The sequence below is a fragment of the Ruditapes philippinarum genome, unplaced genomic scaffold (assembly GCF_026571515.1).
Source record: "Ruditapes philippinarum isolate M1 unplaced genomic scaffold, ASM2657151v2 ctg129_1_1_1_1, whole genome shotgun sequence".
NCBI classification, from domain to species: domain Eukaryota; kingdom Metazoa; phylum Mollusca; class Bivalvia; order Venerida; family Veneridae; genus Ruditapes; species Ruditapes philippinarum.
The window spans coordinates 1-14181 of NW_026854747.1; the positions used below are offsets into that span (position 1 = coordinate 1).

General features: G+C 30.7%; 1 protein-coding gene across 1 annotated transcript; it reads right to left on the reverse strand.

Moving 5' to 3' along the window:
- Positions 1-2194: 2194 nt before the first annotated feature.
- On the reverse strand, positions 2195-7018 carry LOC132740912 (uncharacterized). Its single transcript, XM_060728973.1, has 6 exons — positions 6862-7018; positions 6135-6185; positions 5583-5642; positions 4958-5147; positions 4013-4143; positions 2195-2836 (listed from the first exon to the last, which is right to left on the reverse strand). The coding sequence occupies exons 1-6, from the start codon at positions 6893-6895 to the stop codon at positions 2709-2711; spliced, it is 594 nt and encodes a 197-aa protein (XP_060584956.1). The 5' UTR covers positions 6896-7018; the 3' UTR covers positions 2195-2708.
- Positions 7019-14181: the final 7163 nt, after the last annotated feature.

The window sequence follows — 14181 nt, forward strand, 5'->3', positions numbered from 1 at the left end:
AAGATTAAATGATGATGATGATGGTGATAATTTACTCATTTGCTGTGTTTCAGCACGTAACCTTGTCGCCAAAGGTAACTTTTATTGTTTGTAAAATATGTAAATAACAAATATACGAATTTATCCGCAGCTAGATAGTCTATGACAGCTGATAAAATATATTTAACAACAAATATCCATTTAGAATTATGGATCCTGAAATAATATTAATATTGTGTTATGAAAAATAAATATCGCTTTGGTCATGATAATATATTGTCCTCCTTTTAACTTAAGAATGACTATGCGTAATCATTTGGAAAGAAATTAATGCTTCTAGTTCCAGTTGTATATTAGAATATAAAAATATATAAAATATGAAAAACAACGAAAATTACCGACGTGTTTTATCTTAAAACGAAGTGCATTTCTTTTGTATCAACTGAAGCGGTTATATGCTAGCCTGTCGCCGTAAATGACAAAACTTCTTCAAATTATTATCATTTAAAAGGTATGAATTTAGATTAGGTTTTACAAAAGCATATTCAGCCAAGGTGAATTGATGTTTGAAATTTTTTTATAAATCATGTTACACACGTTTGTTTGATAACGATTATCATTATCATTATTACTATTATTGTTATTATTATTTATTATTCTTATAATTATAATTATTATTATTATTATTATTATTATTATTATTATTATTATTATCCCTTTGTTTGTACAGCTTCAATTTAAGTATTGTCAATTTGAAAAAAAAATCATACAAAAAGGACAACATCCTTTTATAATGCACGATTAAATACAATCTGTAAAGAGAGACTTCCTGAAAGTATTATAAAATAAGAGGTATAGATATTATTAGTTTATTATACGTGATACTTACAATTAAACCCAAGTGTTTAAGTCCGGTGGCCGATAATTAATTCAAAATAAGATCATACTGGTCTTGTGTGCATGATTTATGAGGTTAGGATTGATCAGGTGATAAACGTTAAAACTCTGTCGATGTGTGTTGAGGCCTCAACAGACGGTAGGATTTTGAAGTACAACACCAATTAAAACTAAGATGTACAGACAAATCTTAATGTGTGAAGGCTACTATTTCTTGATTTCGGAAACCTTATGTCTAGATGTAAGGGATAGGACATGTTCTATTTTGAAAATCTTGTCGTACCGATTTTTATAGACCTCCCACAATGATAAGTAACAGATAACCAAATTATCTCCTGATAATGGGTGTAATGAATGAAATTCCAGAACAGTTAGGGCTAAAAGGTAAACATAGTAGTAAGATGGGGTAAAAATGATGTTGAAAAACTCTGATGGGGTAAAAATGATGTTGAAAAACTCTTCAGGAGACCCAAAGTTGTGTTATGTTCGAATCCCAAATTATTCCGAAAATGATTATGCCACAGTATTGAATTGTTCTCTAATTAGGGGAGGGGAGGTAGTTTGTAGGCGGCCAGATAGCTTAGTCAGCAGAGCCGCAGTACGGTATTCCGAGGGTCCCAGGTTTAAGTCTCGGTTAGGCTTCACATTAAAAAAAAATATATATTTTTTTTTAAATGGAGGTGTTTCAATCATTACTCATGGCGAAAAAGTATTTAGTGAGTAAAAGTATGTAAAGGATCAATGTAATTGGCGTCCTTTTTAGGGGAAACCTCAGATTCTTACTGTGTAGAATTACCGTCTGAATGCAAGTGTTGTATAGCTTTGAAAATTGTACATCTTATCTCTAATTAGTGCTGTACAACTAAATCCTATCGTCTGTTGAGGCCTTTAGGTACAACTCATCAATGTACATCTACGAGTTAATTTTGATCTTTCAAGGTCATTGCATCAACTTTATTTGTTGTCATTACAAGTACCAGTGTCTGTCCTGTGATATCATGATGCAGAAATTATAGAAGATGTTGAGGATATTACTAAAAATAATGCAAAGTCAGCATCCTTCAATTGAAAAAAAAAATGGATGAAAGCGGTCATAGATAGTAAAATGCCATATAGTATTTCTATTTTTAATAAGGAAAATACAACTATGCGCAGGCAATTTAAACATTTTTACATTTAAAGTGGAAAATCATGTTTAAAATCTCTGTTCTGCTTTTCGCTGGAATTGCATTTACCACTGCCGTTCATGATTGGTAAGAACTGAGTGAAATTCTAGAAAGGGGAAATAACTCTCTAGAAATTAAAACAAATCGCAAACTAGGTTTATTGTGTCTATTTATTTGAAAGAATGAACAATGCAACATATTACACCTTTAGCACCTTCTTACGTGGTTTCCTGACGGAACAGAAAAATATATCATTACAGAGAAAATACGGAGGTTCCAGTCTGTAACACTCTTTGATTTACCGTTCTCATTTTTAGGCATTCATTAATGTTTCAATATTCTTAATCACTATCAATACCATACAAAATATAGGGATGTTAAGACTTAGTGGTTATGACCTAAACATCTCAGTAAAAATCCTGACCTATCTATAATTTATTAAAAAGTCAAACTTTGAGGGCTGTGATACTGTTTTCGTTTTATCTACTTTTTTACAATTGATTTTATTATCACAGTGTCTTTCAATATCCAATGTACAGAATGAGTTACAATTATGTGTTCAATTCAACCACTATCCTATGTTTAACATGTTGTTTTAGTAGAAAGAACATTGACTTTAGTTGTAGTGTTAAACATGAGAAAAACATTGCCACTCTCTTGTTATATTCACTTTGTTACAATAAAAGCAATGTTTTGTGGTCGTCCGTTTGTACGTCCGAAAACAGTTGTGGATTGCACCGGTGTATGGACTGGATTACTATGTACCATAACAATTCTGCTAGGCTGAGTATTAGCTGAAACAGAAACCGTGTTATGGTGAAAATAACAAAAGTCGGTCTAGGTAACATATATTTTAATAACATTTTTTTAAATTTTTCATAATAGGATTTAATGTAAAGCTTGATTATTCTAGCGAATAACCTATAATAGTTTTTGTTCATAAATTTATTTGAAATTCAAGCTGTTTCACTTCACTTATAAAATATGTTTTTTACAAAATGTATCAACAATAAAATTAAACTGGTGTCTTAATATTATTGTCGATTCTCGAAAGATTGGTATCATAAAATGTCTCTGTTATTTAAAATAGAGAGAATTAAAGAATCCCTTAAGAAAGCCCAACAAGACAATATTGAAAATGTTGCCGGCTCGGTTTGATTGAGCCTGTTTATGGACGGTACTGAAAAGTGCAAGTTACCGTCCACGCCCCCTAGCACCGGCTTAAGCAGAATTCACGTTTAATCATGGTAATGGTGATTTTTTTGAATTTAGAAACATTTTAATTCACATGAATTTATTACTAAACAGGATAAAATGTTCCATGACAAATTATTATTATACTATTTTAAAAACGGTTCTATCCGTTTAGAAATGACATCGTGCATCCACCATCTCTTTTAAGGTAATTCGCTATCATTTTTATTTTTTACAAGCATTTCGTAAGGTTTCTTTTAAGAATTAAACAATTATTTTTGCAGCAAATACATGTATATTGCTTTATACACTTTAATGAATATTATAAAACCACCAGCTTGCAATTACTACTACTACTACTACTACTAATGTCCATGAACAGACTCAATGTTCCAACCACTTGCCCCTCACCGCTGTTGGTTCGAATCCTGACAGGGACTTTGGATTCTTTCATGTGAAAAAGCTATCCAGCTAGCTTACGGAACGTCGGTGGTTCTACTCAGGTGCCCGTTCGTGCCTGCAATAATGCACGGAAGGGCACCTGAGGTCTTCCTCCACCAGTAAAACTGGAACGTCGCGATATGACCTATACTGTGTCGATGTGACGTAAAACCTAATCAAAACAAAAACAAACAGACTCAATGCACCATTTTCAATTTCGTCCATTTTGGCGATCTTTATGAATTCTGTTTTTCTCTTTTCTATTTCTATATACTAGGTATACATGAATTTTGTTTGTCTCTATATGATGCTTATCAAGTACAAGTTAAACCAACCTCTGATTCGTGCACGTCTTCGCTTCCATATGAAAACAGCGACAGGAAATGCCACACACACCGCTATGATGAGTAGAATATACCACCAGCTGATGTTCACATTTGTGTGTTTGTATGTTTGTTCGTTCTGTCTGGTTTTGTAAAATTTATACATTATAACGTCAATGTATATAAACATATATATATAGTTATTGTTTTAATTGAATTGTATTATTCTTGCTACTCCAAGTGAAAATAACGAATGAATTGTACAAAAGTCATATCGAATTGAGTAAATCGATTGCAGAAATGAGCAACACGTAAGCAAAGGACTAATATATTTTTAGTGAGTTAGTTTGGTGCATACGGCTGTTAAGACTGAGTCTGCAGCATTTTTATTTTTGCCATTTTTAGCGTTATTTAGGGATTACGTTTTTCTCATTATATTTTAAACCTCATGCGAATATTTCCGGGAAAGTCTTTGTAAGTTTAAAATAAGTTTTGAGAATGACGACCTGTCTAACGTATTGAAGCGACTTTTAGCTTTCTTTGATATATATAAGAATAAGTACAAAAATACATAAAAAAACTCATTTGTTTTTGATTTTCGGTATACATAAGACATCAAAAATTCTACTGTGTCATAAGTTACTAAAAGGATACGGGTTAATGTGATGCATGCAGTTTTTTATGAGGTAATTTTGTGTTCCCTTCACGAAATGTTAACTCCTTAATGGGAAATTCTGTCACATTTATTTTCTTTCATTCAGTTTTATACAACAGTCGTATGTATTAAATTGCCTTCAATTTTACATGTTAGTCCGTTTACTTTACGTGTTTACATCTGAATTGTCCGCCATTTCGTTTAAAACCAATACATGCGCTTCAATTTGATTGATGCATAAAGATCAATTAAGTATAGTTTTGATCATGCTCATATATAAATTATCATAATATGATACTTACTCTTGAATAACACAAGCACCATTTTTGCAGACTTTTTCAGGTGAACAACACACGTCTCCAGTACAACATGTACGTGCGTTGTCACAATATTCTGAACCGCTGCAACAGTCTGCCCCATATGGCATACATTTTTTACCGCAACACTCCTGTCCTTTTTTACAGTAATGTACATACATGCTTCCCCATAAAGCTTGAAAAAACAAAACAAATGAAATGGTCATATGACCCAGTAATTCAGCATGAAACTAAACTTTTCTATACATAAAAAACTGAAGACGTGTTGTTTAATATTTTCATTTTGTTTTGCTAATACTTCCTCAAAGAAAATATGAAAATGTTCTACTTAATATTCTCCTATATGCTCAAATAATCATTCTGATTTTTCATAGGTCCAGATATGCACGTTCTAATTGGTAAATATCAAATAGGCCAGATAATAGAATATAATTTCAAGTTGTATGCTGCATGTTAACGATTTCTATTCATTTCACAACAAATCGCAAACCTATCTACTTTGATTGCGGAACAGAGGTGAATGTTGATTCTGAGGATTTTATTATAAAACTAATTCTGATTTGGCATATGTGGGTTGGTATTCAAAACTAAAGGAAAAATCTCTACGTACTGCATTTAACTAGTTCTGATCGTTCGTAACACATCCCGTCATTTCCGCAGATCTGTGTGACTAAAACAAAACATCAACAAAACTATATTAACAGTGCTCCTGCTACTGTTACATGTACTGGACTACTGGTACAATAAATCATTGTGATTATATAAAATTTAAATGACAATAAACTAGGTAAAAATAAAGGAATGGGGAACAGTTAAGTAATATATGTAAATTTTATATTTAAAGACGCTTTTCTTTGAGAACACGTAAACATATTAATAATTTTAAAACAGTCTTCGGGATCATTGACTCCAGTACTTTTTAAGTGTTGAGAATTGACTACTGCTCAAGCCGGTGCTAGGGATTTTGCACTTTTTCATTATCACTCACGTACAGCTTCAATTCTTATATAATATTGCTGCTTTTTATGTTTCCAATCGATCACTTTTTTCCAGATTTTATGTGAATTATTTTCATTATTTATAACTATGGATGAGCATTATAAATCATCGTGACAAGTTAGCAATAAAAGGTAAGAATACAGCGTGAATGAGGAATACTTACATGTACATGTCTCATTGCAGACGCCGGCAGCTTCTACTGTAGACAACAACGCTAAAAAGGGTGAGATAAAATAAAATCTACTTATTCTGTTCTTACAGATTATTTGAACAAATAACTTATATCCAGGAAATGTGGCCTATATTTACAGGATAAAACGTTCACAATCAAACACAGTTTATAAAAACGTATCTCCCTTTAATAAGCTGAATCAGTTGATATGATAAATAACAAAGTATGAAATACATGTATATAAGAGTTCTTATCATTGAAACGTTTTATTGTAAATATCATTACTAAATGAAATTTATGAATATATGATTTATTATATGAAATTACAATGTTCCTATGTTACAAAGATTTATTTATTCGTGACGATAATTTGATCTCATTGATCAAACCCGTCCGCAATGAAATGAATTTTAGAACGATTAAAATGAATCATTTAAAATATATAAACATTTAACAATAAGTCAGATAACTAAAATAACATTTGTATAATTTTGTTTCTTGTTATGTTATTAGACAGATTTCAATTTTTATAAAATTTATGAAAATACTATGATATTGCATACTCCTTTGGTTTTGAATATGTACAAATTTAAAATAAAAACAAAAACGAACATTCTTTTTGCTTTGTTCGGATGAATTGCATGATCGAATTATTTAATGAATATAGTATAATTAAGATATCATTAAAAACCAGTAAAGCGAAAAATGTTGAGCTTACCTGTACAAATAAACGATATAAACAATATTTTCATTATATGAATTTTTAGAGATATTATTATGATTTTCTCTCCAAGTATTGCTGAATGATTAAACAATAATTTATAAATCGTAGTTTTTCCTTTTTAAGAATGTATTGTGACGTAATGTATTGACAGGATGTAAACATAACTAACATGCATCACGCAATTCCTCATCAAGATAACATGTTTATAATTAACGAATGTCATTACGACCATTGCCGGTGACTATTGTTCAAAATTATTAAGTAATGCTTTGATATTATTATTGTTAGTTATAGGCCATATAATATGACCAATATATGGAAATAAAAATATTCTAATTATGAGATAAATCGGCAGTAATCATGGTTTCATAACATGTAATGCTTTAGCTTGCCTAGTCAAAGTTATTTGGTCAAGGAAATTTTAGCAATTTGAAATAAAGTTATCATATGCAGCAAAACAGAAATACAAACAACACCGATACATTACAAACGGACACACTTCTTGACAATAAGCGACAAAATTTATCATTTATAGATAGTATCAGTGTACGTTTTACGTGATATTTACACTAGAATTCAAGTGTTTATGTGCGGTGGCCGACTATTTGTTATGGTCCAGTGCATAATATTATAGGTTGATAATGAACTTAATTACTACCTACCACACGATAAGTCATCAAAATTTATTGATAAACAATTAAAAACATTAACTTCCCGAAGAAGACATGCATTCGTTAAAACATCAACTGAATTACTTATATAGTTAAAAAACTGCTCTGAAGTAAACGAAAATTTGACTTGCGTGCCTATCGGGAGATTAGGGAATGACCCAGTTATAGGAATTATTTTCTAATACAGGGAAAAGCTTGATAGATTATTTGCTAATATAATACGAGTTATTTCCCTTTGTATATGATTTTATACTACATAATTTGTTTACTTTTAACATGTACATGTACAGCTTGATTTTATCTTAATAATTAATGTATTGGTATTGATGTATTGAAATGTCACAATAAAGATAGTGATAAGATAAATAATAATAAAGAATTGATTGAGAATGTAATTATGAACATTAATATGATTGTGAATAGTGTTATTAGAAATAATGTGGAATTAGATATAAGTATACGGAACATATCATATGTGTTATAATCAATATCATTCAGTATTTTTATGAGTCAAAACATGCCAGAAACAATACAAGTAATAGAACAAAAGATATAAAAACTCCTGGTTTAATTAAAAATGTGATGACACTAGAAGAAAGTTCAAACGTGCAAATAAAATTATTGTAAAAAAAGATCGAATTAAAATATAAAAATACTTGTTTACAACAAACTTATTTATAGAATTTAAACGAGAGATAGAAAATGTCATTTTAGCTGGCATACAGCCGCAAATGTTTTGGAAAGATAAAAATCAAATAAATAAATCTAGCAAAAAAAGAATTGTCATCGGAAGATTTTTTGAGCATTGTACAAACTTGTTTTCAAATGATGAGATATCTTTAAAATAATTTCGTTAAGGAATATTTTGATGATAATGATATATTTACAACAACGTTGAAGAACTTGACATTGATTTCACAGTAGATAATATGACAAAGGCTATTTCTTCCCTTAAGAGTGATAAAAGTGCTGGTATAGATAAACTTATTCCAGAGATATTCAATAAATATAAAACAGTTTAGCACCAATAATATGTTTATTGTTTAATCATATAATTACAAATTTAGTGAATATCCCGAATCGTGTTGTAGTGGTACATGTATTATTGTACCAGTGCCCAAGAAGTTTAGAATAATAACAGGGCTATCAACCTTACTGTTATATATTTTCTATACTTTTCTTTTACAATTAGGTAAATGGGCCGAAAGAAGTGAAATATTGAACGCTTTCCAGTATGTGCTAAGGGAAGATTAACATATACATATTATTGATACCATTCTTGTTTTAATTTCATTTTTTATAAAATAATTAAAGATGCAAAAAATAGGTACATGCATCTTTTATGATTTCATTTTTAATATGTTAAATAAAAATGGCATATGGCTTAATTTTTTTTAACCAGGTGTATCATATAAATTTATAACAATGTTACAAAGTAAGTAATAAATCTTTATTCTTGTATTAGAGCAATTGGTTGCTTGTCAGATAATTTCGAGAGTTAACAAGGGACAGCTACTGTCACCTCTGATATTAATTTTCTTTATAAATGATATGCATGAAAATACAAAAAAATATTTTTGATACATTTTCAATATATGATATACACATATTTTTGCTGTTGTTTGCGGACAATACAGTTTTATTTTCTTATACTTAGGAAAGTTAACAATCTGGATATATATTGTACTAAATAGGGTACTGTGGTGAATAAAGATAAAATGATTGTAAATGTTTTTAAATCTGGACATAGAAATAAAATTGAGGAAGTTTATTACAATAATGTGCTACTTAACTTTAATTAATTAAGTCATTCATCTATCTTAGCGTTACATGATTGTCTTCTGGGAATTATTAACGAGCCAAAAAGGCTTTTCGAGTTAAACGTTTGAAGCAGTGTAACACCGCACTTTGGGGTCAAACGCACTTTGGGGTCAAAATCGAGAAATTGACCCCAAAGTGCGTTAATATGCTACATATCAACGCACTTTGGGGTCCAGAGGTCTAAAGGTATCATCTGAGTTCTGCTTAAATACTGAGTACTCACTTATTTTCGATCTGCGACATTGAAATATTTGAGGTAGGATTCAAGATGGAGGTCAATACTAAATGTTGCTTAAGTGATAAAAGTTTTATTAATTTTACCACTTGAAATATTTAAAAAGTGTGTTCATGTAAAAAAATTACGGTGGCATAAAAGTGGCATTAGCATTTTTATTCAGTTTTGCATACATATTTTTTTTTAGTTTTGCATTCATATTCGTACATATTTTATTTTTGTTTTTCGTAAATATTTTAGCCAATCAAAACAGCCTTCACATCTTATAACAGCCTATAGTTAAGTATAAAACTAGCACAGTGGTTTTGGTCACATTTCGGCCCATTTTTGGAATCGGCCCAGTCGTTTTCGGCCGGGCAAGTCTGGTTTCGGCCGACCCTTTTGGGCCCATTTTTTTTAAATTATATGTATTTTATATAATTTTTTCATTATAATATACTATTATATAAGTGTCTATTTGATAAGGGCTGTTGATTGGTGATCAGTTATTATCCCATGAATATGCACCACTCAAACACCTTGTGTCAAATGTTAACCACATCCAGACCATATGCAGAACCTTTCATTGGGTTACTGCGGACTATATATAGATATTGTTATTATTTTTATGATGCCTCCAAAAATGAAAATGTTGGTATTTGCAAATGGCATTTAAAATGGGGTACTGTAATTTGCAGAAGGTGAAGTGTTTGATAATGGTGTTTTATAAATGGCGTAATTATTCAAACTTCTACAATGCAAATGGCGTCATGTAAAAATATGTACGAAAAAAAAATAAAACATGTACAAAAAAACTAAAATAAAATATGTATGCAAAACAAAAAAGTATGTATTCAAACCTAAAAAAAATGTACGACAAACAAAAAACAAAACAACAAAAACTATGTACGAAAAACAAAAAAAAAGTATTAAAAAAATGCAAATGTTACTTTTATGACACCGTTCAAAATACTTTTGTACATAAATTATGTATTCCTAAAATTAAAAGATGCTGCGAAAAATATCCCGTTCTGTCAGTCATTTACTTGATAATTTTTGGTGCCATAATGAGCTCCATTTTAAATATGTTGGAATGAAATAAAATGCTGTTTGCATTTTTTTCCGAAGAACTATAAATATACTCTATTGCAATGTTCTGGTGAAACATCAAGTTTTTCGATCGGACTATATATAGTGATTTTTACAAATACATTATTAAGCTTATCAACAAACTAAAGGGTTTTGTAACAACTGTTCGCTAGAGGTTTTTTTATGGGAAATCTTACATATTCTAAAGAAAGAGCAAAGTTAACATGAATTTTATAATGTTAAAAAAAATGGTATCAGAGAAATGTAAGATGCTTGTAATCTGAATAAAGGAACGATAAATGTGAAATTATTTGCCATAAAAGTAGTCGAAACAATGTAACAAAAAGCAAAAGATGAAAAAGATGGTCCAGGTAATTGCCCAATATGTATTTTTGGATAATATAGAAGAACATCAAAATAAAAAAAAAAACTTTTAAGAAAAACAAATCAAAGCAAAATGGACGTTTAAAATATTATTTTTTTAACCCTTAAGGGCGGGGGATCGATAACCCACAATCCCCTCTTTACCCTCAGTGAGAATTTTACATTATTCTGAAGCTCCGCTCTTAATGTGCGACTACTTAAATAGTTATTTTGGTACTGTCTGTACGGACTACTACTTAAAGCCGCATCTACACCTAGTCAAGTTTCTTATATGTCACATTTAGCTAAATGAATGGCTCTTTCAACATATTATCAGGCAAATTTTTTACTGAAATGTCTAACTAAGATAACCCATAATTTATAACTTTGTCTATGCTAAGACTATCATACACTTAACAAATCTTATAAGTGTGCACCTTTTATGTCCTTGTAACTTTTTCGTTTATCAATAATATATTTTGACAAAATTTTGTGTTCTGACTATTGGCTGCATTTCCACACATTTCATGTGCTCAAGCATGTCAATTTTAATTATGAGATGCATTCAACCGGTACCATGAACGAACGATATTTACACAATGCACGAACAAATTGTGAGAATGGGTGGAATAAGATTGCACATGATATCTCGGATACGATAGAGATCGGCATATCAGAAAAACACCACATGGGCAGATTATCTATACAACATCGTGGCATAACCCTAAGATTGGTCAACGTTGGTGTGCACCAAACAGAGGTTGGTAACATTATGTATTTCTTTAAATAATTATTTTAATTCCTTTGCATTGTAAAAGCCGAAAAACATTTAAATAAGACGAACATAAATGCATATTTTTATTTAGTAATTAATTGTCTGTATCATTTGTAGGTTGCGCCTGGCATGAGTGTACACCAAACTACCTAAGAAGGCTAGTCATTAAGTACAGCAACTTCTTTGGTAACCTTCCTCACCAACCCCAAAATTATCTACAACGGTATGTTAGATCGATGTGACGACGCTGCCAGGCTGTAATAGTCAGGGTGGGCACACACAGTATAAAGGACATCATATTGCAACATCGACTTTCGACACGCATTCACTTTTTAAAAAAAAATAATCTTAAATTTGTATCTTGAATGAAAAGTACTTAATAAAAATGATAACATGTCTCTTTTTTGTATTTATTGAAAATTTTAGCATGATCGGGAAAATATTGATACACCTATGAAACCATTTATACATGCACACTTATAAGATTTGTTAAGTGTATTTCTATAAAACGTGTAAATAAAAATTGGGAAAATAATGCATTTAGCTAAAAACAATGGAGTTAATGAAAGGTGTACATTCTTTTAAAATAAATGGACAATTTGAAAAAAAAATATTTTAAGCTTAATAATTGATACAAATTCTTCATTTGGTGAAAGTTCTTCACTTACTAATCAAAAACATTTAAATTCCTATTGATTTTATTATAATTCAGGGCACATGCTATGCGTCTATTTAATACCTTGATTTTTTGTTTACCATTGGTTTTGACTACAATACATTATTTAAAACATAATGAACATTAATTTTCTATGACCCCAAAGTGCGGTCGTTTGCCTGATTTTAAAAAATGTATATGTACCTGTCTAACGCACTTTGGGGTCGAAATTGGACCCCAAAGTGCGTAACGCACTCTGGGGTCGGACCCCAAAGTACGTAACGCACTTTGGGGTCGGACCCCAAAGTGCGTTTGACCCCAAAGTGCGGTGTTACAAAGCAGTGTACTCTGTTAATTCTTTATTTGATTCAATTGTCTTGCATATTACAAAAAAGATTTGAATTGTAGATAGTATGGTTTTATCGGATCACAGAAATAGTTTTTCATAAGGCGCCAGGCATCGAAAAGTTTATTTAATTTTAAAGCAAGTTCCTTGTGTACGCCGGCAGACTAAAACATCAGCAGTTCTTAGTGAATTTAGACGATTTCCTTCTTTCGGTCTGCAAAAAAAAATCTGAATTTGGTATAGAATTATGAAATCCCGAAACTTTCTAAAAATTTATGTTTTTATAAGATACAAATGTTAATTTATTAAATAGCTAGTAAAAATGTTTAAAACATGTTGTCACTGTGTATAATGATAATGGGACAACTGTGTATAGGGGCGTCCTGGCCGAGGTGGTCCCCCCATCCCCTCCGGGGACTTTAGATTATGTCATGTGAGGAAGCAAACCAGCTAGCTGACTGAATGTTAATGTGTGGACTTAGGTGTCTGCTCGTGCCTGAAACAATGCAGGAAGTCTTTCTCCAGCAGTAAAGCTGGAAAGTCGCCAAATGACTTCTACTGGTTTGATGCGATGTAAAACCCAACCAATAGAGCAACACCAGTAATTCTGCTTGTAAATATTTTACAAAGAATATATGATCAGCAACTGCATCAATGTGCTAAACTTAGTACTTCCTCTTAACTTAAAATCTATAGTTTGTTTACTTCATATTGAATTCATGCAACAGAGATTAATAACATAAAATATCGTCAAATGTTATCAAGATTTAGATGCTATTCGCACAAATTGGCTACAGGAGAGGGTAGACATAGGAATTGAAAGAAACAAGGGTTTATTCACAAATTGAAGCTGAATATAATTTTTCATTAGTATGTCCATCATATAATAGCATGATTACATACCTAGATATTACTGCTCATGCCTTTATTAAATAATTTAGTATAATTATTAATAGAATATTCAAGCAGATATTTACTGTTAACATAATAAAATTTGTATTTTCAGCGATGCATCCAAGAGTTGAAGCTACTAAACACATGCTTTTGCCAATAAGATGTTTGACTTGACTTGTCTTTTGTTGTTGTTTTAGCTTTAAGTTGTCGGGCATCTGTTCTTCGATTTTGTATTTTTGTATTCATGTTTGATGTTTAGCTTCAGACTGATAGGTTCTGATTTTCTCATTGAAAAATATTTTGCAAGTTAATCAACAATTATAGCGATTATAACAATTTGAAACGGGTTCTGTTTCAGATACCAAGCGTTATTTTCATAGCATTGTATGGACAAATACTTTGAATGAGTTTGAAAATTGTGTCCTTTCAAGATCATTATAATTGCAGGTTTAAATTTTGTCATCGAACAATATTTACTAAATATGA

Bases quoted from the DNA above. Each gene is read 5' to 3' on its own strand.
- LOC132740912 (XM_060728973.1), bottom strand. From the start codon at position 6,895: ATGAAAATATTGTTTATATCGTTTATTTGTACAG. The intron at 6,186-6,861 runs GTAAGCTCAACA...CACCCTTTTTAG, and splicing joins TATATCGTTTATTTGTACAG to CGTTGTTGTCTACAGTAGAA. The intron at 4,144-4,957 runs GTAAGTATCATA...TTACAAAACCAG, and splicing joins GGTGCTTGTGTTATTCAAGA to ACAGAACGAACAAACATACA.